Source organism: Erithacus rubecula, assembly GCF_903797595.1.
Source record: "Erithacus rubecula genome assembly, chromosome: 9".
In the NCBI taxonomy this organism is placed as follows: Eukaryota; Metazoa; Chordata; class Aves; order Passeriformes; family Muscicapidae; genus Erithacus; species Erithacus rubecula.
Genome location: NC_136660.1, coordinates 10,448,555 through 10,474,530, shown reverse-complemented (window position 1 = coordinate 10,474,530; position 25,976 = coordinate 10,448,555). Strand labels below are relative to the sequence as shown.

The 25,976-nt window shown below is 40.9% G+C and overlaps 3 protein-coding genes across 4 annotated transcripts; 2 read left to right on the top strand and 1 right to left on the bottom strand.

The window, feature by feature from the left end:
* Positions 1-1,436: 1,436 nt before the first annotated feature.
* On the bottom strand, positions 1,437-5,528 carry LOC306804819 (uncharacterized protein). The gene is made up of 4 exons (XM_079311903.1): positions 5,143-5,528; positions 4,019-4,171; positions 3,801-3,911; positions 1,437-2,427 (listed from the first exon to the last, which is right to left on the bottom strand). The coding sequence occupies exons 2-4, from the start codon at positions 4,163-4,165 to the stop codon at positions 2,350-2,352; spliced, it is 336 nt and encodes a 111-aa protein (XP_079168029.1). The 5' UTR covers positions 4,166-4,171; positions 5,143-5,528; the 3' UTR covers positions 1,437-2,349.
* An 881-nt stretch (positions 5,529-6,409) lies between these two features.
* Positions 6,410-9,369, top strand: EXOSC3 (exosome component 3). The gene is made up of 4 exons (XM_079311900.1): positions 6,410-6,723; positions 6,814-6,963; positions 7,501-7,652; positions 9,072-9,369. Exons 1-4 carry the CDS (start codon positions 6,457-6,459, stop codon positions 9,271-9,273), a joined length of 771 nt encoding a protein of 256 aa, XP_079168026.1. The 5' UTR covers positions 6,410-6,456; the 3' UTR covers positions 9,274-9,369.
* Positions 9,370-16,048: 6,679 nt separating this feature from the next.
* PRXL2A (peroxiredoxin like 2A) lies at positions 16,049-25,722 on the top strand. 2 transcript variants are annotated; one of them, XM_079311876.1, is made up of 6 exons: positions 16,049-16,245; positions 21,566-21,745; positions 22,113-22,204; positions 24,052-24,192; positions 24,944-25,108; positions 25,241-25,722. In XM_079311876.1, exons 2-6 carry the CDS (start codon positions 21,568-21,570, stop codon positions 25,337-25,339), a joined length of 675 nt encoding a protein of 224 aa, XP_079168002.1. In that variant the 5' UTR covers positions 16,049-16,245; positions 21,566-21,567; the 3' UTR covers positions 25,340-25,722. The 2 variants fall into 2 exon arrangements, with proteins under 2 accessions (XP_079168002.1, XP_079168001.1); XM_079311875.1 differs by lacking the exon at positions 16,049-16,245 and adding an exon at positions 16,521-16,663.
* Positions 25,723-25,976: the final 254 nt, after the last annotated feature.

The following is a 25,976-nucleotide window of genomic DNA, read 5'->3' as shown; positions in this document are numbered from 1 at the left end:
TTTCTATCAGAAACCATTCAAATTATGGGAAAATAATTTTCAGTAATAATTAATTCTTTTAATATTGATTCAAATTATATATTGTAGCATCTATCCTCAAATTACATTGACATATTAGTTATATCTGTAATTATTATTGTTACTTGATGTGCAATAAATGGAAAATATACTCGTTGCTTTCATTTCAGCTGCAGTTTCATTCCTACAAGTCAGCCATGCTGCTACAATTGTTTAAGAACAAAAAGGAAGAATCAGCATCAGAATCAACTGACTTTATACAAACACTTTAAAAACAGACATTGGAAAAACAGGTATGCAAATCAGTTCTATTTATAAAATACATAAATCAAGATACTACATTTCAGGATCAGCAAGTAACGAGTAGAAAACATATTTACTGCTTTCAGGGCAGTTCTAACTTTCTTCTATTACTGTTGGGAGATCTGTTTGAATCTGAAAAACAACAACAAAAAAATTCTATCACTTCCCAGAATTCATTGAACTTTGTAAAAAGGAAAACAGGAAAAAACTGCCAATGATAGACAAGTTGGTACTTATCAGTATAATCATGTATTCATGCATTCAATGCAATGAATACAATGAATGTCAGACTTCTATCATAAAATCCAGTAAATTTGGGTGAAGCCTTGTGATTCTGAGGGCAGAATCAATAATACAAGCCTATATATCTCATTTTATTACTCTGCTTTTAATTTGTAGCAAACATATCACTGTAAAATCTGAAGTAACATCCCCAAAAGCCAATGTAAACTAACACATTCAGGCATAAAAACCTGGCATACACAGGAAGCAGCAGGTACTAGTTACTACCCATTTTCACTTGGATTTTGTGATTTGCTTATTAAAGAACACCAAATACACCTAAAGCCTCAACAATATTTTTTAGTATGTCATTGTCAGAAAATTTAAAAAGTTGGGGCTATATGAGATCTTGCCTACTCATCTGATTTACCTCAGTGGAAAAAACACTGTGAAAATCTGATCCTAAGAACAGTCATCTATTGACAGAACACCTCTAAAACAGTCTGCCATTAAAGCTACTTTAAGTATAAAGCATGTTAATATACAACCAAAATTCTGAGCTAGAATGAGAGTACTGATACCAGAAATGAAGTGATTTACTATGTTGTACATAGCTGCTCACACAACACAGGAAGGCTGTGTCCTCTCTAATTCTCTAGTCAGTGACATACCTGAATACAAAAGGGTGTTTCAAATCTTAGGATTTAGTCAGCTAACACCACAGAGTCTTCTAGAATGGCTTAACTCCCACCAGAATGCAGCTGTGGGCAGTTTGAAGGTTGTGACCAAAGTACCATCCCTTAAACAGTTTTAACCTTTTGATAGGTCAGCATAGAAAAGGAAATCTGTAAGAACTAATCATTTATAATCTATTTTTAAATACTTACTGGTTCATTCTCATCTGGCTTCTCAGAAGTAAGCATGTCAGGTCCATCTCCAGCTATTCTGTTTTCATCTTCCTGTAGCAATGAAAACCAGTTTTCAGTTAAAATGTCCCACGTCATGGAACTGCATTTCAGGTGTGTTAGAATGACATTATGTATTAATATAAAGAGAAAACTTTAGATAAATGCTATACAAATGTAGTAGTATGGGAATACGGTCTTTGTATGCTTAACACTATTTTTAATATTTTTTTTTAATTAACAGCAATTTTATATTTTTATATATTCATTTTTTTCTGTCACTTTCATAATCTCATCTTCCTACAATTATGTTTTGTCAGTATTTTAACAGAGTTTTCTAAAAACTTAGGTATTTTTAAAATACTCTGTGCTCCACAGTTTTAAAAGATTTAGGGAGATAAGCATGACAATTATCCATGTATGCTTTTACTGAAGCAGCATTACAAGACCATAAACACTGTATACACACTCTTCTGCTATTATAAATTCCCCTACACCCTAAGATACCAGAATCCAGATGCATTGCAATTCCAAATCATAGTTCCTTTTCCAGGTACAGTAAATAGATTTTGTGCTAACACCCTGCAAAACATTACTGTCTTGATATTTAAATTAGACATTAGGTATAATTTTCTAATAAATACCATCAAGGAATGTGGAAGTATCAGCTAGGCTGACCTTATGCTGGATTTTTGCAATAAATTTATGTTTGCTTCTGACCAAAATTAAAGTATAAAACTCAGACTAGAAGCCACATGTTAGATATTTCCCCCTATTTACACTCTGGTTTCTTTAATTTGTGTTAGTTCAACACTCATGGGCTTCTGCTTTGTGTTTTGTAATTGCATCTGGGAAAAATGGCTGAAAAATGGTGTTTTGAAACCACCAACTAAGCATTGACTTAAACCTCTTCCTGCTGCATCTGCATTTCATCTTTATTCTGTGCTTCCAGCTCCTCACATTCTTTCTTCAACTGAGCCTGCAACCAGTTTAAGAAAGGACAAATTAGAAAGGAAAAGTCCCACATTTATCTTTCTCATCATGCTGTTTACAATGCATTTATTATTGAATTAATAAATACAAAGTAAGGACAAAACATAAGTGCTATGTTATGTTAATAGCAAAGTCCTTTCAGTATCATCTGGCTTAACACTTTCAAATATCTGAGACCATGGACAAAAAGGCTTTACTATCAACAGGAAGAAAAAACAGTCAACTGAAGATAGTGTACACATTTCAGACACTGTCTCATTGCACATGCTCTTTATCAGTCTGACTTAGTTATCTCCAATCTTTTGGACAAAGGCTCTGGTACTTTGTATAGTACCTAGCACAGAGGGATGAATCCATATAGAATCAAAACTATAGAAAAAATTGGCAAGCAATGTCATTAATATTAATCATGCCCATCAGCAACCTTCAGTATTTACAACTAGAAATATCTAACAGGAAGTGTTTATTAATTGTGAACATGAAGAATTTATTAATTGTGAACATAAGTCCTATTATGTCAAAACTTCAAAAACTGCATAATCTAAGTATTTACATTCATCAGCTCTAGAGAATACTGTTTGCTCTTGCATTTTGTGAGCAGTTACAAGTATGGTCAGTTTTCTATTCCTTTTTGGTACATAAAAGCAAACTTACCCAGTATTTGACTACAGCCAAAACGGAGATGGTTTAAAAAAAAAAATGCATCTGAGTGTTATTCAACATCCTTCCCATAGGTTAGATGAAATTATTTATTTAATTCTCTGTGAATTATCTCTTTATTTTCATTTGCTATTTTACATCACTCATTAAATCCTTAGGCACATTACTTTTGGTTTGCAAATTACTAAACTCCAAATTTTAAAACTGCAAGTGAAATTAAATGACTGCATTTTACACTAAAGCTGGGCTTAATGTGATCAACATAAATTTAAAATTAAGTTTTTGATTTTAACATCATGAAAGTCATCCACACAAAAAAATCTAGTCAGGTCACACCAACATCACCATGACAACACTGACTTCACATGACTCCTTTATAAAGAATGGCTAGAAACACAGTTATTGTATTTATTTCTCATATTATAAGCCCAATTAGTATTTTCAGTTACTTCTCACTTAAGTCCTAATTTGGCTGCCTTTTACCTTAACAGCCATCATTTTTAATAACATTTTACTGCACAGTATGTAAGTTTTCCTACCCATGTGCTGACTAATAATTTCAATTGCTCAGAAAAGTGAGATTAAAATACTTGCTTTATGTCACTTTTATCAAAATCATTATACAGATATTAGAAGTATACAACAGGTCCAATATGCCAGAGCACCATATGCTGCTTAGAATTATTAAATATTAATAACCTGACGTTGTTCTTCAAGTTTCCTCTGCTCTTCTTCCTGGATTTTTAACCTTTCAAGTTCTGCTAGGGCTGCCTCCCGTTCTTCTTCCAGTTCAGCTCTCTCCAGTGCTCTCTATTTCAGAGGTAACACAGAATCAATTAAACATAAAAATGAAAGATATATTAAATAGCATCAGCTATATTGGAGCAATCTCTTTTTTTTGCCTAAGTTGGATCCACCTTTTCTTCTTCATCTAAGCTTCTTCTGTAATTGTAAATCCAGTGAGCAAGATACTCTATTGGATCTGCTGGCCGACGCTCTACAACCTCTGCCAGTCCTTTCTTCAAGCAATTTCCCAGGCATTGCTTCAGGTACTGAGACTCCATCCCAATCTACTGACAATAAACAGATATTAGATATCCATGTCAAAATTAAGTTAGTGGGTTAAGAACTCTTCCTTCGGGCACCAAACACTGACTATGACATTACTTTTTACTAAGACAAGGAAGTTATTTAGCAGTGGTTTAGTTCTTAAAAGTGGCAGATCAGTTATACCGATCACTGCAGAAGAAAAATGCCCAAATCCCACCTTACTGTTTGGACATGTATAATTCATAAACTACTTGGAAACATGCTGCTAATTCTAGGTTTGCATGATAACAAAAAACAAAACAAAACAAACTGAAAACCACAACAGGACCTAGAAAACTTTTACACAGATACTCGAAGAATAGGCAAGTAGTTCTGAGGACGATTAAGAGGGAGTTTTAGCTTGAACTGTCAAAGCTATCTTTAGGACATGTATGGAAGGCGGGGGCCTGAAGCACTCACTGCACAGTTACGAAAGGCACAGGTCTCTGTGCACACACTTTAGCATTTTAAGCAAACACGAGCCTTCCTTTGCTGCCAAGGGGGCTGAATCCGCGTGGGGCGGAGAGCCGTGCCACCCTCCGTGTCCAGGGAGCTCCGGGTGCCCCAATGGTGCCCCCCACATACCCGGGGCTTCACCAAACACAGCCCGCGTCTCCTCCTTTCCGCCCTCTTGCCCGGGCTCCTTTGAAACGCTGCCTGAGCCTCTCCCCTTCCCCTACGCTGCAGGTGGGGCGGGCCCGCTTCTATCCCTGGCCTGGGGCTCGGGCTCCTGGGCGGGCCTGGCCCGTCACCTCGCCCCCGCTCCGCGACAGTCACTGGCAACCGGAGCTGTCGCTGCCCGGCTTCCCTCAGACAGCAGCCGCGCTCCGGCTCCTTCCCGGCATCACATCCCAAAGCTCCAAGACGGCAGCCCCGGTCCGCTGGGGGCTACCTACCGCCCGGTCCCAGCCCCGCCCCGGTCCTACCGTAGCCCGGCCCGCCCCGCTCGTACCGCCCGGCCCCGGCCCCGGCCCCGGACGCGCGGGGTTGCTCCGCAACAGCGCCGGCCGCAGGAGCTGGTGGAGGGCGGAGGGCCCGCTCGGGAAGGTCACTGCTGGCACAACGCCGGGAGGGAGGGCCCAAGACCTCAGAGGGTTGTGTGGCCCTTGAGAGAGAGCTCGGCAGGCTGGAGGGATGGGCAGAGAAGAGCCTGAAATTCAACAGTGGCAAATGGTCCTGCAGCTGGGGAGGAATAACCCCGAGCACCGGGAGAAGCTGCGGGGCTCAGCTGCTGGAGAGCAGCTCTGTGGAGAAGGATCTGGTGGCCTGGTGAGCAGGATCTCCGTGAGCCAGCAGTGCCCTGGTGGCCTAGAAGGCCAGTGGTATCCCGGGGTGCATTAGGAACTGCGCTGGCAGCAGGTCAGGGAAGTGATCCTGCCCCTGTGCTCAGCCTGGTGAGTGCTGTGCCCAGTGACAGAGACACGGCGATCCTGGAGCGGCTCCCGCAGAGGGCTGTGGAGATGATTCAGGGGCCGGGGCATCTCTCTTGCAAGGAAAGGCTGAGAGTACTGAGTCTGTTCAGCCTTGAGAAGAGATTATTGATAGGGAACCTCATTAATATGTATAAATATCTAAAGTGGAGGTGCCAAGCTCTGCTCCTTGCTGCCAACCACTAGCACACCAGGCAATAGGTAGAAACTGATGCATAAGAAGTTCCATTAAACACGAAGCAGAACTTTGTGCATGTGACCACACACTGGAACAGATTGCCCAGAGGTTGTGGAAGTATCTAGAGATACTGAAAACTGTCCGGATGCAGTTTTCTGTGCAATGTGCTCTAGGACGACCCTGCTGAAGCAGGGAGGATGGACCAGACGACCCACTGTGATCCTTTCCAGCTGTTTTAAGGCCAGCCCTCTGTGAGCAGTTTCCCTTCACAACTGACGGCATCTTTTCTTCTCCCTGCCAAACTCATCGGCTGACATTCAGATTTGATCAGCTGTTTTACTGTCAACTTCTAATCGGGTATTTTAAAAACCCTGCAAACAACTGCCGCTGGAAGAATTAACTCCGTGTGTTTATTAATCCTGACGCCTAAGCGCACTGTCGTTACGTTAGCCGCTCCCTGGCACAAAGGGAGCGGGCTGCTTCCCTAGGAGAGGCGGAGGTGCCGTGAGCGGCGAGGGGGCCGCAGGGGCGCGGGCAGGGCCGCCGGGCCGGGTCCCCGTTCCTGCCGGGCGGTGTCGCTGCCGCCCCGAGCACGCCCCGCGCAGGCCGCAGAGCGCAGCCGCCCGGCCCAGCCTGGGGAGCCCTGCCCGGCGCGGCCATGGCGGCGGAGCGCGGCACAGCGGCCGAGGCCCTGGTGGGGCAGGTGGTGCTGCCCGGGGACCTGCTGCTGCTCCCCGCGCACTACGACGAGGACGCGGAGGGCGAGCGGCTGCGGCTGAGCGCGGGCGCGGCGCCGCAGGGGCGGCTGCTGTGCGGGCCGGGGCTGCGGCGCAGCGGGGCCGGGCTGCTGGTGACCAAGTGCGGGCTGCTGCGGCACCGGCCCGCGGGCGGCGGCGCCTACTGGGTGGACTCGCAGCAGAAGCGGGTATGGCGCGGCGTGTGTCCGTCAGTGTCTGTGTGAGTGTTCTGAGCCCCCCGCGCTGCCCTGACTCTCTGTCCCCCTCCCCCGCTGCAGTACGTGCCGGTGAAGGGCGACCACGTTATCGGGATCGTGACGGCCAAGGCGGGGGATGTGTTCCGCCTGGACGTGGGCGGCAGCGAGCCGGCCTCCCTGTCCTACCTGGCCTTCGAGGGCGCCACGAAGAGGAACAGGCCGAACGTGCAGGTGGGTGCCGTGGTTAGCTGGCGGTAGCGCCTGACCGTCCTTTGGGGCCGCGTCTGTTGGTTTAAAGCTGTTCTTAGTGGCCGGCCCACGTTAGAGGAGTGCAGGTCTGGCTGTAATGCTTTGGCCTTGGTCCTCTCAGATGGTATTGCACCATGAGGCCTTTCTGGGGCTCCTTAGGAGCACTAACCAGCGTGGTTTGCTCTCTCTCAGCTGGCTGGGTGCTTCACTCACGTTTTAATCTGCTCAAACTGCTGCTGGGAGTGAGGTGCATCCGAAAGGGCACTCCTGTGTTAGGGTTTTAAAATCTGATGCTGATGTTAGTTTTACGGGTTTTTTAACAGCATTATTATGAATGGTTGTGTTGCACATGCATGCCAGTTTCTGCACTCTAATGAAATGCCGTCACCAGAATGTAAAAGGAGTTGTGAAAAAAAACCAAAATACCCTGGTGTGATTTTTTTTTTTTTAATTGTTGTCACACTACATGAATATAAGAGATTATACTTTTGTTCTATTATACTTTGTTGTTTTGTTTAGGTGGGAGATCTTATTTATGGTCAGTTCGTTGTAGCAAATAAAGACATGGAACCAGAGATGGTCTGTATAGACAGCAGTGGAAAATCGAGTGGAATGGGAATAATTGGACAAGATGGCTTCCTCTTTAAAGTTTCCTTAGGTCTAATAAGAAAGTAAGTACTAAAAAATGTAAGCAATCACTCTCGTATGTAAGATTTCCACAGCGGTTTCTTTTGAGCAGTGTCGTCATTTTAGTAAATCAGACTGTATAATTCCTGTAGTGCATTTAAACCAATTTTACTGAATAGAGTAATTGATCTAGAAGGAATTGATTGAAGGATTGATCTAGAAGTAAAGTTTATTTTTCCTCTTAAGAGGCTTAGAAGCTCTTTCGTATTGGTGTTGCATGACCTTTTTTAAAAAAGTGATGTGGTTGCCAAGGCAGCATAGAAAATAAAAGTAGTGACTTGGGAAAGTCGAACATTGGGTAGTGTTCCAGGTATGCATATATTACCTTGGAGTTTAAAACTTGTCAATGCTTTTTGTCCTTTTTCTGTTTTATGGAGTAGTGAAGAATGTATGTTTGGCTGATAACTGGTTAAAGGGATCTTTGCACATCAGTACACATTATTTTCTGACTTCCAAAAAAAAAATTGCATTGATTTTTAAAATGCAGGCTTTTAATTTAAAACTGACACATTAATCCAGGAAGTGTTTAATGAGCTTTTAAATGTATTGTGAACTTCGGAGTTGCTTTTGTTGATGTAAATAAAAGATTTTTTTGTGGCTGTTAAAGAATACTAGATTACATGGATAAACAATAGTCAGACTTTGTTGTTGCTTTTTGGGTGGAGTTTTTTGTTTGTTTTTGTTGTTCTTTGGATAAGCAGTCTGTCAGTGCAGAGCAGCTTTTTGATACCTGTAATTGTCTGATTTATAGGCCCTATCAGAAGTCAGCATGAACTGATGCAAAAACTTTTTGCAGCCATTCTCTTTTCCAAATTTTGTCTGTATGCAAGTAAAAAAATAACAGCATATCACAAGTGAACTGCTAAATCCTGACATGCTTATAGTTTTTGTGAATACTTATTCAACCTTGATTTAGTCTTAGACACATTAGAGCACTTAGTATGCTGTCATCTAATAAAAATGAAGTAGTCTGTTTATTGTTGTTAATACTGTTTCCTGAAGCAAAAGGGGGGTCCTGTTTTGAAAGACACCTCTAGGGTGTCAAAATTATAAATAGCACTTCAAAAATGTCATTTTGTCAAACAGCATACTTTTAGAATTTATTAGATCATAGAATTGTTGTACAGGTATAATTTCACTGTAAACTTGACAAGGACTGCTTCTGAATCTATTGAGAAAAAAACTAAATTTACAGTGGTTTTATTTTTTAGCTGCGTGTATTTTATATGACAAGAGCATTGAAAATCTTGAACTGTATTGCTATTTTGGGTGTATATACAACTTTATCATCTTTCAGTGTTTCTTAAATAGCTCCCATAATAGCAGTACTGCTGGAGTTACTGGTCAATAACAATGTGGTGTCTGTGTGAGCACTTCTGACTTTTTTTTGGTCTTGTTCACAGGCTCTTGGCTCCCAAATGTGAAATAATTCAAGAGTTGTCCCAGCTGTACCCATTTGAGCTCGTGCTGGGAATGAATGGAAGAATATGGGTAAAAGCAAAAACAGTTCAACAGACTTTAATTGTAGTAAATATTTTGGAAGCCTGTGAATATATGACTGCAGAACAGAGAAAACAAGCGCTTGCCAAACTGTCAGGGAACTGATAAGAGAAAACCTTGAGGATTTGTTTGTGATGACTGTAAGGTATTTTGATTATTTTTGTATTCAGATTTATATTAAAAGCCTTTTTTAAAATGAAATACTATACTTTGGTTGTTCTTAATTTCCCTTCTTTATCCACTCAGTCTGTTTTTGTGTTGTTTTAAGGAGTTTGTTTTGACTCACCTTTGTGGTTACGAAGCTCTGTTTATGTTCATGGGTTTTCTGACTAATGGGAAGATGGTCTCTAGAATCTTTCATTAGCTCTGAATTTTGAAGTGTAACTTCTTAGGTCTTCTTTTAAAAGCTGGTCATTTTGTGAGCTGCAGGTATTTGTTTTTATAGTTATTAAAATTTCAAGCAATCCATGTTTACCTGGGATAGCAAAAAGTATCCCATGAGTCATTTATTTTGGTTGGGTGCTCTATTTATACAGTGACATGAAGTAGTTATTTACTATATTATGAAATTTAGGAATAAAAATGCTTGTAGAGAATACCAGAAAATAATTGCAGGGTGTAGCATAAAAGAATCACAGGGTGGTTAACGCAGATGGTCAGATAAGACCAAAAATATGTTCACAGGGACATTATCACTTTCCCTAAGAGATTACCTGCCCAGTAGTATTAAGGACATAGTGATTAGGATATCACAATAACAGCCATGTGTTTCTTGATTGAATACACTGATTTCTTTAGTAATAGTATAAAGATGCCATAGAGCTTTGCTAACATTTAACAAAATCAGCATGTCTGTAAAAAAACTATGTTTGGTTTCTTTGTATAACATATGGGAGTGCTGCCCTAGGAAGGGTAAGCTCTCAGTGAAAAACAGAACCTTGGATTAATGGAAGGGTATTTACTGATGCCTTTTTCCTGTGGGAGAAAAGCTTGATTGTAGGTACCTAATGAACTGCTTGCAGCTGTTAGGCAGTCATTTAGATCTGTGATGTTTTGTGGTTCTTAATAAGCTGAATGGTTTAATAGCAATAGTTAAAGGAAATGAGTAAAAATGAACTAATTAGGATAAATCTGAATGCCATCTTAATTAAAGTGGAAACATAATTTTTCCTGTTTATTCTGTATTTCATCCAAAGCTCAACCTATGGCATTTGATGATAGGGTTGTCTTTGGTGTCTCTGTTGTTTAGACATTGCTTCAGAGCCAGCTCCTCTGAGTCGTCTGTAATGTGCTTACCTAGGGCTCAACAAGAACACAGCTCTAATGGTTTCCAGGTGAGTCAAATGACTTCAATTCAGAATTCTTTGTGAATTTCATTGGTCTCCCTATTTACCATCTAGGGCATTGCTCATCTGCCCTGGTAGATCTTAGTCATCTTTCTTCACCTGTCATCCCCCAGGTGAAGTGATTTTCATTAATCTTCATTAAATCTTTAGGGTCTGTAATCTTACTACACATGAGAAGCTGTAAATTAATCAGGTTTTCAATTCTGGCTAACCACAGCCTCTGCAGGTTTTCTGTTATTGGAACAATAGCTGGCATAGGCAGAAAAGCATTTGCCAAATTATCTCAGCCTGCCACCTTTTTTTTTTTTTTTTTTGGTTAATTGTTCTTATAACAGTAAAACTGCAGGAATTGGTGATGACATGGATCATTTGCTGGATAGTTGTGGCTTGAAATGAAATGAGCCTTACCACTGAACTTTGCTCCTTTCCCTTCCAAAAGCCTGCATTCCAAGCTTAACCTGCAAGATACAAATGAGCAGTCCCTGTTAAAATGCTTGCTTGGTAGTGCAGCACAGCAAATGGCAACCTTGAAAGTTCTTAACATAATCAACATACTGTTTCACACCACACATCATGCTGTCCCACTTATCACCCAGATAAAAATCTATTTAAATCAAGAACAGGACACAAAATACATTAAAACTATGCTTTTTGTTAATTTAGCAAAATTAAATAACTAAAAAGTTCTTAGGTTTTACCCCCTATGCAATCATTCTACACTTAATTTTGTTTGACAGTTGATACTGTGGAAAAAAATTACAGTGGTTGTGAACAAAGTGGGTGTGGGGAAAAATGCTTGAAAGAAAGTGCACTTAAGCACATTACTGACAGAAGATGGTATAGATATTCTGTGGGGGTTTTTTTTAACTTGGGCAAAAAAAATTCCTCAAACCAATTACAGTTTGACAGGCTTTATCTAGCCAAACATTCAGGCACAATCTGAACAATGTCTGTATAAGCTTTTTGTTCTATGTTGGTTTCTAAACCAGTCATGAGGAAGGGTTATGGAGTCTTAATTTGCTTCTAGGAAAAAAGGCTGATCATGATTAAGTTATGAATTTTGCTGGAAGTCTTCCACATGCCCATTAAAGGGACATAAACCCATATATTTTTGGAAATGGGACTTGCAGAAGGGATGCTGTGGGCTTGAAATGTACCTTACAAAGTAAGTAGAGCATCTTTTATGTTGCATTTCTCCATGACATTCACCCTTATCAGGTTAAGGCATTATTTAGAGTTATTTCAGATACTCTATGATTGTGCATTGGCTACTTTGTTATATTGTTTTTCATTCAAGCTCTTGTGATCAAGTTATGTAAAAGTGGTAGATGTCAACATGAAAATTGCTCATATGCCCATGAGAGAGGAGCATAACCTCTCAAAGTTCTCCCAGAATTAAACAGAAACTATGCATTGAAAATGTGAAATACAGTTTGTGGCCCTTCCTAGGTTGGTGTATAAAGACCAAGAACAAATACTATCAGAAGATACAGAAATGCAGTTGCAATTCAGTTGATAGTAACACATTGGTGTTCTGCTCTAGCAGAAGAAAGTTACACAGACAAATAGCTCAGTGTAATAAGAGGATTAAGAGCTCAACTCTAAGGCTGTGGTTAGAGAGTGTAGCTGTAGCTCTGCTAGATTAGAAGTTTACTGTGCCTAGCTACTCATTACAACCTTGCCTTGCCATCAGGAGTTGGAACCATGGCTTGCTGGCACGTGTATTTGGTTCCTAGCCAAGTTCTGTCTAAAGGACTCACATTGGCATCAACACTTCTAATACTAGGGTTAGTTTTGGTTTTATAACATGGATGTTCTTTAGCAAAAGAGGTTAAGGAATTTTCTCCCAGATTTTAAATATTAAGAACAGCTCATCTTCTACTGAGAAGGTCAAATTTGTTCCAGAAAGACCAGTTTTCTGCTTTAGAGCTTGGACAAATACTTCTGAGTAACAGCTAAATCAACAGGCTGTTTTGAACCTTAAAAACTGATCACCTCCAATGCTTACATGAAAAGTATTTACATCAGATTTTCTAGATACGTACAACAACCTTGCTTGTGTTAACAACACAAGCAGTACTCTTGACTTCTATAAACTGTAAGATGTGTAGCTACTCTTGAAGTCCAGTGGGAAATTGAACGTGCCAGTTTTATCACAACTTGTAAGAGAAATAAACTAAAAACCTGTTGAGTGCCTGGATTTTAGTGGAAACTACACAGTAGTTGCAGGTGATTAACCAGGATCACTACAGAATGACTGTTTTCCTCTGATGTCTTGATTTTGCAGAAGTGCAATGACTGCTTTTTCTGTGCTATCTTTGTGGATAATTTGGGATGTTCAAGAGCCTGGTTTTGCTTGTAGAGCCTGAGGCTTGATCATTATTCTAGTGGCTTGAATAATCATTAAAAATAACTTTTTTTCAGTGTCCTACCTAATGGAAGAATATTAAAAAATCAGAGTAACTTTGTAGCACTGCAGTAAACAGGAGACAGATAAACTATAGACCACAGATTCTATTTTGCTTATGCTTAGTAATTACCCTTACCTGACACAAGGATAAAGACTGAAGGACAGTGGGAGTGCTGATGACCTCATCTGCACTTTCCAAATGCCTTGGTTATCTTTTGTCTTGTAAATGGTAGGCTTTTCTGTGATTCAGTGTTTATTAGGCTATTGCAAAAGAGATTTGCTGTAAGAATCTGTATACCCCCTGAAAAGACTTACTAATTTGTCCTTCCTGTTTCTGTCCAGATGGAGGGTATTGCACCAATCTCTTCTTGGTGTCCCACTGTGAACTGCTTATGTGGATGAACTAATTTCAAAAGACCTGTATTTCCTTTGGCTTCTTCTGTGACTACTGCACCCTGATATTAGCTAAGATAAATCTGAGATCCTGTGTCTAGGTTGACTGGTGTGTTTATTTCCTGAGAATCAGGATGAGGTTGAGAGCACCCATATATGTCAGTGGACAGCCTCCAAACAAGAGACAGCTTCTGCCTGCCCTAGTGGGGACCTATGTCAGTCTGCATCTGTGTGGCTTTGCCTTTAGTAGCATGGAGGTGAAAAGTTCAAGCTGTATTTTTTTTTTTTTTTTAATATCTACATCTAATCTTATTGGCTTGGTATTGAAAGTCTTAATTAGCCTGGAAGTCCTTTTACAGGACCTAAATCCCACCACTGTCTTTCCTTGTTGCCTTAGAAATCTCGTTTCCTCATAGAAAAGACAGTTTCTCTAATAAAAGCCATTTGTTCTAACAAAGCCCTTGGTCTAAGGCTGATCTATAGAAGCATGATCCAACAAGAAAAACTGAAATAATGCACAGGTTTGTCATTGTGTACATGAATTGAAAGTTTCATAATACTAGATCATGTTTTAGCATAGCTACTGATACAGCACATTCTGGCTTACAGGCTTGCCAGGGAAATGTAATTAGCTGATGTACAAGCAGTTTACAGGCTGATTCTCCTCCTTCACTGCTATAAAACTGAGTTATGAAGGCAGGAAGAGAAGAGCTCAATGTTGTTTTTAGGAGCACTGTTCAAAACCTGGAAACTTGAAGATTAAATATTGGTGTCTGTTGCTTTGGGAAGTGTGTGTTAGAGTTTGGGAAGTATATGTTAGAGTTTATTAGTTTCTTTTTTAAGAGGAAAAATACATGAATAACATGTGAATAGGTGCATGGAAAAACTCAACTATAGTAGGGTACTCAACTAAGTAGACCAATCTTAATATGATTTTATTAAGAAGGAAAACCAGAAAACCAAAGAAGTCAAATTCCCATTCAGCTTCCCTTCCGAAATTTTCACTACTTTTCTGAAGTAATGAAGGCCAAGGTTTTCTAATAAAGACAAAGTAATTATTGCTATAACTCCACTTAACACAACACAGTAGCTTTTCAAGGAAGGCAAGCTTTTCTGGAGGTGTGGGTAGGGAAGGTAAGATTCCAGTATTTTCATTTTCATGTGTCTATTAGATGTGTGCATGCAAAGGATTTTGCTCCTTTGTAAAGTAGGAGGGTATTCCTTGATGGAATCCAGATGTGTGGGCTCAGATTTTGCTGCATTTTTTTCAACATTTTTACAGTAGGAACAAAAGAAATCAGAGTTTTGAGATGAACTGCTTATTATTCTCGCCTCGTGCCTTGTCATGGACTCCTGCCCAGGGCAAAGAATAAATAGATATTTTGTGACAGGTAGGGGTTTTTTCCCTCCTCAGTAATATTGGCTACCCTGAAATTGTGAAGGCCAGCTGCCAGGTTGTTAGGGATGTTAATGTGCAGAAGTATCATTAAGAAAAAAAGTTCATTTTATGTGCTTACCATGGAAACGGAAATAATGGAGTTGCCATTCTACCAAATGTTGTCAGCTCAGTCCCCAACCATGATAAAATTCAGAAGAAAGGAATCTTGACAGCCTGTAGAAATCAGGGGTTTAATTATACAATGATTGCTGACAAAAAAATTGCCATTAATTTTTTTACTCATATTGTTTTTCTAAAGATTGCTGTGTCAGCATGGCAGATACATATATTCTAATGCTGATTGACTTTTTAAAAAATGACAAAGTCGCTTCAGCATATTAGTTTAGTGTTGACAGAGTACCAACCCACACTAATTAAGGAGAAAAAGCAGAGATACTGTTTAATGTATTTTTCAGGAAAAAATCAGCCACAAATTCTTAATCTTTCCAAATTTTCCATCTCTTTCAGGCAGCCTAGTAATGCTAAGGTTTGCTTAGGTTATTTTTTTATTGCTACTAAGACTTTAGTGCTTTTTATAATCCATTTGATTTCTAAAAGAATATGTGTAGGTAAAAGCATAACTACCACAATTTTGGACAAAAAAATACTCAAAATATTTTCCTTGCAACTGCCTGACCCATGCCATCCTGACATGTGCAATGCAACATGGTGCAATAGGCTCTGTCTCGCAGAACTTGCTGCCCCATGTGGCTTTTTTCTGGCACACAGCTGCCAGAAGTGCTCTGCTGCAGGAGCAGAGTGATAAGAAAAGGCTATTTTGTCGGGTTAAGTTTGGACTGTGGTGAAAAACAGTGTTTGGTGGAATGTAGGCACACCAGTACCACCAAAAGGGTTATGTTCATTCTCCTCAGCTACTGTTGTGTTACAGACCAGGCTATTCTGTCATTGCTACTACCTTTTTTCTTTTTTTTTTTTTTTTTTTTTTTTTTTCAAATTTATTTTTATTGTAGGTGCCAGGTTAACAGGAGACCTCAGGAAATAGTCCCAAGGCAGTGATAGACGAGACCTCTTGCGTTTGAGGTTGGAGTGGTGCCTAATGACCACAAGCATCTGACAGCGTGTTTGTTAAACGACGTTGTGACATGTTATTGGCTGGCTTATGTGAGCAAGTATAATCTTGAATGCAATATATATGCAAACATTTTAAGTGCCCCATTAATCAGATTAGTTGAATGATAAGCTCACTGCATTCTTGGACTCAGGTCGTAATGGGTTGGGTGCTTTTTTTGCCTTGCATATTTAAGCACCGTATCCCATAATATACTTAGCTTCTTTCTTTGCTTAGCCAGAAGCTACAGCAGCCCCCGAGAGGGGACGATGGGTTCCGAGAGGGAGCAGAAGGCTTCTATCCGTTCCAGCCGCTAACAGCGGGCTAATCCCGCCGGGCCCAAGGGCACCGAGCGCGGCGAGCGGCGGTGCGTGCGCGGAGAGCGCCGGGGGCGGTGCCGCGGGCCCGGAGCGGCGGCGCTGTCAGTGCGGGCCGAGGGGCGGCGGGGCGCGGTGTGGGTGCGGGCCGAGGGGCGGCGGGGCGCGCTGTGGGTGCGGGCCGAGGGGCGGCGGAGTGCGGTGGGGGCGCGGTGTGAATGTGGGGTGCGCTGTTTCTCCGGGTGCGCTGTTTGTGCGGCGCGCCGGGGTGGGCGGGACAGCGGGGCCGGACAGCGGCGGGCGGGCCCGCCTTTGTGCCGCCCGCGGCCGGGCTGTCCCGTCCCCCCTCGGGCTGTCCCGTCCCCTCCCGGCGCTGCTCTGTCCCTCCCCCTGGTCCCGGTCCGGCTCAGCGCTCCATCGGGCTGAGCCCGCGGCGATCTCCGGCTGCTGAGCGCAGGGGAGGGCCGGGGACCCCCGCGGCTCTCGCCATCGGACCCCTCCTGCCCACCCCGAGCTGTCCAGGTTGGAAATCCTGCTTATGCCTGCTCTCGCGGTTTAACCTTTGGGCGATCGCTGCTTGCTAAGCAAACTTATCTCGTGTGTAAGTAGGCACAGCAGGATCCGTGAAGGACGAGCAGGCTCCGTGCTTCGTTTCTCATTTTATTCGTGGTGTGCTGTTTGGGTGTTAGGTGCAATGGCTCAGCTCAGGAAATCAATCCACCTTTGGGGATGCTAGAAGGACCAGCTTGGATCTTCCCAGGCTTTTGTAACCACAGGGACACTGTTCCCATCAGACCTGGTTCATAGCGGACAATGAAAGGGGAAACAAGGTTGCGGGGAAATGACTCTGCACTGGGTGTATGGCAATGTGTTACAGCCGCGTTTATGCAGAGAGCCCCTCTGCCCTATGGGGTGAAGTTGAAACGTGTCCATTTGCTTGTGTCTTTGCTTTTAGTAACAATTTTGCTGTTACGAATTTTATAGCGTGAGAAATGAGAAAGTTTAATTATAAGCAAGGCCTAAGAACCCCCCCCAAAAAGTGGAAAAATCTTAATTTAAGCTTGAATCTGCAGGACTTAGAATTCTTGGATCTACAGAGTGGGAACAGGAGTGTTCACTTGCTGCCTAGCACCTGCTATGCTTTCATTAATGCTGACTTGCATTATTAGTGGGTCTGTTGGTATTCCCCTTCCTCTGCCACCTCTGCTGACTGACACAGGGTGCAGCCTTCCTGCTCTGGATCAGCAGCAGACTGTGAGTTCATCCTGTATTATCTCCAGATAGGTACTTTTTGCAGTTCTATGCTCTATGAAGTATCTCACATTTCCATGGTTTCCATTCAGTGATTGATCCGAGACCTGAATTTTTCCATACACAGTGTCTAGCTGCCTGTTCCCTCTCCAACAGAGCTGGAAGATTTCCAAAGTGGTTTGCCAGAGCTCTTTACTCTCCCTTGCTCAAAAAAAAAGGCTTGTTGAGATGTTGGGTTTCTTTAAAACAGTCTTAAGAATGGGGATAACAACTAACTTCCTTTCAAAGGAAGGAGTATGGTTTGTTTGCTTGACACAGCAACCTTTTCTACGGCTACAACCAAGAGCATGGAATTTGGTAGTGAACCATGCACAGATTGGGAAGAAACCTAAAAAGATGATTGTTATTCTCAACACAATGTATGGTTTGTTAGGTCTTTACAATGGTAAAAAGAAAGGAAAATAATCCCTTGTGTGTGAAAATTACATTTATGCCACAAGAAATGCTAGGAGCATTGCACACAAGCTGTGCATTGATTTTGGTGTTTACCGGCCAATTTAAGTTGGAAGAGTCCTCCTGGGTTTCTCCAGTCAGATCCCTGCTTCAAGCAGGGCTAAGTTTGAAGGTCTGTCAGGATGCTGTATTTTGTAATCCTTAATGCTATTTAAACACTCATGAAATCTTGATGAGCATGTTACCAGGTTATTGTGAATTGTAAATTTTCTTTGTGGGAGTTAGCTTACAAAGGTATTTGGAATAATGACGCATTGAGGGGGGGAATGTCTCATAAAAAATCAGCTCAACTTGTTTGGGATACGCAAGTTCTGACAAAGCTCTGAAACATTTTTAGGCTTGATATGGAACATCTTGGGGAAGCTGCAGTGGGAGAGAAAGGAAAAACAAGCAATGGTCGAAGATTCTTTAGGCTAGAGAGTTTCTGCTAGTGCAGTCCAGTTTGGTCCAACAAATGGTCCAAGACCATTTTCTTTTTAGGAAAAGTATGTAAGGAAATCTGTTTGCTACTGAGTCTTATTGGCATCTTGGAAACAATCTTCTGTTTTTTTTTTTTGTTTTGTTTTGTTTTTTGGACACAGCTGCAATGGGTCCTGTTTACACTGTTAAAATAAATGTTTAAGGATAGCTGTACTCTGAATGACAATTTTTTCTTTGGTTGTGGGTGGGAGGGAAATGAGACATCTAGAAAACAACGTTTTAACTGGTCTTGACAAAAGTGAAGACCATCCACTGGTACTTAAGACAGGATTAAGATTAAGCTTGTTTAAATTCTGGTTAACTGAGTACTGACAGGGCATGCTGTTTTGTAGATCTCACAAAAAGACATTTTCCCTTTTTTCTATGGACTGTACTGTTTAAAGGGCAGTGTTCATTATTTTCTGGAAATTTTAACGGTTGAGAGATGGAAGATCTGATAGTCCCAGAGAAAAGTAAGACTTTTTTGTAAAGAGATGTTTCCATTTAAGCAGGTAACTGACCATAGAAACACTAGATTAATTCTCTAGTACAGCCACAATACTAATAATTCTTCCCTAATATTGTGCATTGTGATGACCTTTCAATTTTTTCCAGGATTGTTTGTATTATTTTAGCATACGGTGTGCACGTGAAGGGGTTAGATGTAGAATAGGCATTTCAAGGTAGCGGGGAGGGGTTGTGAAGTTCTTTTTGAGGTTCAGATTTCCGTAATAAACAGCTGCTAACCAGAAACGAAGCTGCTAGTTGTAAATGCTCAGCTGTTTTCCAGACAGACTCGGCACTTGGGGTTCAATGACATGAGGCGTCAGGGCTCAGCCTGGCTCGTTAGCAAATGTTTTAATAATCCTGCCTACTGCTTCCCATGCATATTTTTCAAAGTGGGTCATTATAGTGTTTGCTTAGCAGGGGAGGAGTTTAGCTATCACCCTGCAGAGCTGCATTTTCCTTTTTGCTATTTATATAAATAGCAAAACATTTCCCTATTTGAATAAGGTTGGGGGTTTTGTCACTGTGTGGAGACCAGAGTCCAACTAAACTGAAGAGGTGTGTTGACTACACTTAATGATCTCCTGACCAATAACTACTGATTGGAAGCTGACTTTTAGAGATGCTGTTTATGCTGATAAAACTGAAAAGCTATGTGAGAACCACTCATTAATCACCTGTAACATTTTTGTACACAAATTATGTTCACGAGGGATTAATACTTGGGTCCCCCTCCACTGCCTGTAACTCTAAATTTTGAAAAACACCCACTTCTTGACCTGATGAGATTGAAATCCAAACAGTTGGGTAATCAGACTCTAGGAGGGAGCAGGGCTTTAGCCTTTTGGGTATGCCACTGAGATTTTAAATCTTACACAAGGATATTGCTGCATTACATACATTTGGAGTTACTTTTGCATCATTCAAGGCTGGGGTCAGGATGGTCTCTGATAGGTGTCAGAGGCAGATACTAACAAATGTCATTACAATGTGACTTCATGGTTGAAACAAGTATGTAAAGAAAGCAGATATGGTCAAGGAAGTTTTGCCTTGGTTAGAAATACGTGGTGAAATAGGGTAGGATCTGTTCTCTTATCTGCATGATGTTTGTGTAAACTGGCCTCGTTTCTTGCTCAGGATCATGGATTACTTACGTTTTTAGATACCATGATACTGGTTCCCTTGAAACCAAGTACACTGTTAAAAGAACAATGTGATTTTCTTTATTTTTAATTTTTTTTTCTCCCTTTGTTTCTCAATGTTGCATTTCTTTATCAGTAGTATTCCGGAGCTGGGTTTAAGGACAGAAAGGGGTTTTCTCATGGAAAATTCTGGGCACAAAAGTGAGAAGCTACTCCTACTTGGTTTGAATTCTAGCAACAGCTGGCAGTGGGGTTAAAGATCATCTGATTTATTGCCAGTCACAGTTCTAAAGAGTAATTAATACTTTCTTACATTTATTGGGGTGGGAACCTTACCCATACAGAAGTATATACAGACAGCAATATTTACCAAAATATTCTATCAGGAAATAGGGTTTTTGTGGAAAAAATTAGATTCTCCATAATGTGTAATGCTGCAGTTATGTGAGTGCAAATATGCAGAGGCTGTGATGTAAGTGTGCAGTGACTTCCTATGCTGCCAAAACTCCAGTGACTCTTGTACCAGTTATTACTCAGATCTGGATCTTGAACTTTGTCCATGAGGCAGGGCCTGTTGTGATTTCCAGCATCCTCGTGAATTGATACTGCTTCTCTGGAAGCCCTTTCCAGGCTTGTGAAACACTTGCAAGGGTCAGGATTTGGCTGTGGGGGTTTGTGGATGGAAGGTGATTAAACAAAACTGCCTTCTAACTTGAGCCACCAGTTTTAAGCCACAAGCAGGGTTTGTACTTTGTCACTGGAATATTTGTATGTAATGATTCCCATTGCAATGCTATCAGCATGTTCCAGCTGGTGGGTGTGAGTTTAGGCTGTTTGTTCCTGCTGTCCTTTCTGTTTTAGCAAGAGTGGCAGTGAGTTAGCATAGGGGTGCTGTCCTGGGCTTGTTTGTAATGCTGGGTCACTGGGTAATAAAATGGTTGCAAGTCTACATTTTTCTGTCTGCAGGAGCGAGTTCTAAGTTTGGCTTTGTGCCTGCTTTGGTTCTCAGTGGGGAACTGTAAGGAATGTGAAAGGTTACCAATTATGATGAACCAGATATAGAAGGTTTAAATTTGTTTTATTTTCAAGTCTTCTGTAGTGTATTTATAAAGTTCACTGTTTAATGTAGATTAGTGTGTGTAAAACATTTAATTTACAAATGCTTCTCTTTTCTGAAAGGAACTGCTGTTTTACTGTAATTATTTAGGTTCCTGGTAATATACAGGTGATATTGTTAGAGGCTCTTTATTACACACATACACTTTGATTATCTTTCTCCTCCTCATTGCATCTGAGCACTTGGGTATTAATGAGTTTGTCTAGTGGCAGGGAAGGATAAGAACGTCTCGTTAATATCTAGTTTTGAAGTAGGTCAGGCACAGAACTGTAATCTCTATCTTTTAAAACCAATTTCAGTACATTAATAAACATACAGATCATCTCCATTAAACCAAAAATATCTGCATGAGCTTTTAGTTGTTTTAATCCAATTCCTCCTCCTCTGGCATCCTTGATTTCCAGTGTCAGAGCTGTTCTTTCTTTCTCTTTCCAGAAATGTCCTTCCTGCCTGACCTGGGGGCCTTCACCATGGGCATGTGGTCTGTTGGCCTTGGAGCCATTGGAGCAGCTGTGACAGGGATTGTCCTTGCTAACACTGACTTATTTTTGTCCAAGCCAGAAAAGGCTACACTGGAGTTTTTAGAAGAGATAGACCTAAAAACTTTGGGACCAGGTAAGATTCTGGCTATTTCAGACCAAGTTCTTTAAGAATTGGACTTTTATAAGAACCTTTCTGAAGGTCAGTGTTGGAAGTAGTTTTTTTAATCTTTCCTAGTTATGACGTGTAGTTGAATGCCCTTGATATCCAATACTTAATGGTGAAAAGAAACAAAACTGTTATTTCTGGATGAAACAAGACACACTTCTAAAAATCAATAATGCTGTAATCTCCTCTTATACATGTAGATTTTTTTTTTCTGTTAGAACTGTATTTGAATGTGGAATTCTTTGCAGTGCTTTGTATTGGTCCATAAAGCATTAATCATTATAAACAAGAATGACTGATATTTTTGTTGGTGTTGTTTCTCCTGTACAAACAGAGCAAAGGACATTCAAAGCAAGTGAACTGTGGAAGGAGAATGGTGCAGTGATCATGGCTGTACGAAGACCTGGATGATTTTTGTGCAGAGAGGTACTTGCTTAGCTTGGGGATTAATTAAGAAGACTTGAGGTCTGCTTGCATAGGTAGTCTGTAAATAAAGGGAGGAGATTAATAGGGCAGTCATCAAATATGTCATCTAAAAGGTCTGGAAGGTTTTGTTTCATGATTCAAACTGGTCACCAGCATGCTTAGTATCCTTTGCAGCCGGTTTGTGTGGTCCAGGTCCTGAGCTTTTTTCTTCTGAAGGTGATGGTTACATGAATTTTACATCTGCCAGGGACCTAGCCCATGGCAATTAGAAAGGGAGGTTGCACAAGATTCAGTTGGCAATGAGTCTTATGGGCTATTTATATACATGTAGTCCAAAATAAGTCTCTGTGAGCCAGGTAGTCTCTGGTCAAATGCAGCCCAAGACTGGATTGGCAGAAAGCCATCAGATAAAGCTCATATGCAGAAAAAAGAGGTGTGCATAGAGGGAGTACCTCTCTGTTCTGGGTGCTAAATGTGAGGCAGGAAGGTACAGACTCTGAAATTAAGGAGTTCCATAACAAGGTGGGTTGGTGTTAGGTTGGAAAACAGATTTTGATCCTTAACTTGACATTAGGCTCCTTGGGTGGAGCTCCTTGGAAGCAGGCACCTAAAATACGATTTGAATGTACCAATTGCCTGGGAACAGCCAGAGCTTGCACCTTGGACATTATGTTTCTCACAGCTATAGGGAAAAATAGTTATTATGTTGTCACTAGTCTATAACATGGAGTAATTAATATTGTAACCTCTTGATTAAGGCATCTGCTCCCATCAGTAGTAACTGCCTAAATAGGTACAGAATTCATGGAAGGTTAAAGGGGTTTGCTCTCTTAACAGGTATAGCATAGGCAGGAGGAGGATGCACTTATGTGCCTGACTCTTAACTTTTACACACAGTCAGTCAGGAGTCCAAGAGTGGTTTTTTAGTAGTAGTAGTATTACTGAAAGTTTCAAGTTTTTCTGTTTATCCCTATGTTTGCTCCTTGGTACTCAGTGGATTCTAGAAGTCCTGCAAGCTTTTCAGTTAAGGTATTTCAGTTAGGTGACTGAGAGTGATCATGTAAACTGTGTCCATGTTTTCAAAGTGTGGAGTTGAGTTTTTTGTGGGAATTCTGTTTTGTAAAAATGACCTTTCTCCATGGGACATAGGAGACATATTTTCAGTTCACACTCTGATCTGTTCAAAACCTCAGGGATCTTTGTACAAACTGTGGGAATTTGGATTATTTTAGGAGAACAAAAAACCCAGCAGATGAGTGGTGACACCTTACACTCTTACACACCAGAAAAAGTTTTGCTTCTGGGATACTGAAAGTCTATGAAGAAATTCACTGATTTTTTTTTTTTTTTTTTTTTTTTTTTTACTGGAGATTTAGGAAGGAGAGTGTATCTTCACTACTTTAAACTTGTATAACCTGCAGCTGTGCAGAGCCCTCAAAGTACTTTGCAGAAGGACTGATAATGATGGCTGTAAACTTGGAAAAAAAGATTGAAAATTCTGAAAAAGTTAAATGATGTGCAGGAATTATATTTTTACCATTCTCAAATACTTCAAAATGTAATTGAAGCCCTATTTCAGGCAAGGTATATGTACAGCTTTAAGTTAAAAATATGTTTTATCCAGTAAATGCTCAGAAGAATCTGCTTCCTCCATGTTTAACAAAGAAAATTGTAAAAAACCTGATGAAGAGCTGCCTAGGAGTATGAGTGGCTGAAATGTTACAGGTCTGTTTCTGGTTTGTGCCTCAAGCTAGAATTTGTGTGTTTCTGATGGTCTTGAAATTTAAGGTGAAGCTTTCCAACCTCCATTTATTGACTGAAATGCTTTTTTGTTTTTCCTTGCTTAGGAGGCTTCTGAGCTCTCCTCTCTGAAACCCCAGCTGTCCAAGCTGGGTGTCCCTCTCTATGCTGTTGTGAAAGAGAAGATAGGGACTGAAGTGGAGGATTTTCAGCACTATTTCAAAGGAGAAATCTTTCTGGATGAAAAGGTATAGTGAAGTTGGTGTTCTCCTTTTGTTTAAAAACCTATGAATGTCCTCTTTGAGGAGCTTGTATTAATAAGTAAAATGTAGTCTGATTGAAAGGGATTTAGTAGCACTGTAGTTTAAGAAGTTAATTGGCTTTGTTTTTCTATATTTATACATCCTGCTGAGCTTACAAACTGCAGTGTAGCTATGGCACTGATAACATGCTGTTGCAGGATTATTCCTCCCCTTTAACAGGTAAACAATACAGCCTGTAATATTAATGCCTTTCTTTCACTGGCTGTGTGACTCACTGATGTTTGTCATGTGCAAATCAAAGTTTGAAGGGGACACATATAATTAATTCATGATGTACAGGCCAGATTGCAGTGATATGGCTTGTCCTGGTACACTGGCACGTGCTGGATTGCCAATCTCATGTCCTACAGAGTCACTGCCCTGCTTTCTCCCTAAACCAGGAGACATTTAAAAATCATTTGGGTTCTGAAGAAAGATTATGTAATATTCCAAATCTACTATATCCTTTTATTTTCTCTCTCTCTCCTCTGCCTGTGTCAAAGAATCAGACCGAATTTAACAAAAACCCAACAACCAACTGACCAGAAAAAAAGTGTTTATCACAAAGCACTGCTGCTGTCAGCCAGAGGGATGTAGGTGTACATGGGGCTTCAGTAATTGTGGGTGAGCTTAAAATCCACATGAGCAAAAAGTCCTTTTCCCTTTGTTTACTGACATATTTTCTGTTCCCCTGCAGAAAGGCTTTTATGGTCCACGCAGACGAAAAATGATGTTGTCAGGCTTTTTCCGCTTGGGAGTTTGGCAAAATTTCTTCCGTGCTTGGAGAAGTGGATATAGTGGAAATCTGGAGGGAGAAGGATTCACCCTGGGAGGTGTATATGTGATTGGGGCAGGAAAACAGGTACTGCAGGCCATCTAGGAGGCTTTTATCGCTCATATAAGATCAGAAGTTTGTTTCCTGGAATTGTTTGGTTGGCAGGTTTTGGTTTTGCAGGGAGACATGTCTGAATTTCTCTCTTGTGTCTTTGACTAGGGTGTTTTACTGGAGCATCGTGAGAAGGAATTTGGAGACAAAGTCAGCCTTCCGTCTGTCCTTGAAGCTGCTGAGAAGATAAAACCACAAGCTTCATAAGTGGAAAAACAGTTGCACGTGTTTCTGATTAGAGCTTGAAATGTAGAATGTATCCGTGTCTTGAATGTGTGGTGTAATTGCTTAACTATTTAGGGATTAATGCACAGGAAAGGTTCTCTATTCAAACACAGAAAATTATGAAAATCCTCTTGGATTGTTTTTGGTTCCTTTGCAGCCTTCCAGGTGGTCAGGATTTCGACTAGTCCTTTGTATCTGACTGTATTTATGAAAGGCTGGGTTTAAAATCTGACCTAGCCTAGATGTTTTCAGTCAGAGACAGTCGGTTGAAAACCTGTCTACCTAGGGAAACACAGCCCTGCTAAGGCTGTAGTAATGGAGTACCAGCTGAGGGGAAAAGATAATAAAACTATATGTAAATGAAATGCCTTTGGTTTTTGCTGTTTCATTAACATGTAAATAAATCTGTGTGTCTAGAAGACTACACCCTGTCAGTCTAAGTCTAATCTGAGGTTTTGCATTCAAGATATGCCACTGTGGATGCACAGTGAATTTCTTGTTAGTTCACTGCTGGCTCTAATCTTCTAAGTCCATGTGATTCCCTGCAAGGAAGATAATTGTGGCTTGAGGACAGGTTCCTTTTTGTATTTATTTATATTACTTTTAAAATTTTGCATTG

Excerpts from the sequence above, each read along its gene's own strand:
- EXOSC3 (XM_079311900.1), top strand. The coding sequence starts at position 6,457 with ATGGCGGCGGAGCGCGGCACAGCGGCCGAGGCCCTGGTGGGGCAGGTG. Across the intron at positions 6,724-6,813 it reads TGGACTCGCAGCAGAAGCGG|TACGTGCCGGTGAAGGGCGA; the intron begins GTATGGCGCGGC and ends CCCCCGCTGCAG. Across the intron at positions 6,964-7,500 it reads GGAACAGGCCGAACGTGCAG|GTGGGAGATCTTATTTATGG; the intron begins GTGGGTGCCGTG and ends TGTTTTGTTTAG.
- LOC306804819 (XM_079311903.1), bottom strand. The coding sequence starts at position 4,165 with ATGGAGTCTCAGTACCTGAAGCAATGCCTGGGAAATTGCTTGAAGAAA. Across the intron at positions 3,912-4,018 it reads GCTTAGATGAAGAAGAAAAG|AGAGCACTGGAGAGAGCTGA; the intron begins GTGGATCCAACT and ends CCTCTGAAATAG. Across the intron at positions 2,428-3,800 it reads AACTTGAAGAACAACGTCAG|GCTCAGTTGAAGAAAGAATG; the intron begins GTTATTAATATT and ends AACTGGTTGCAG.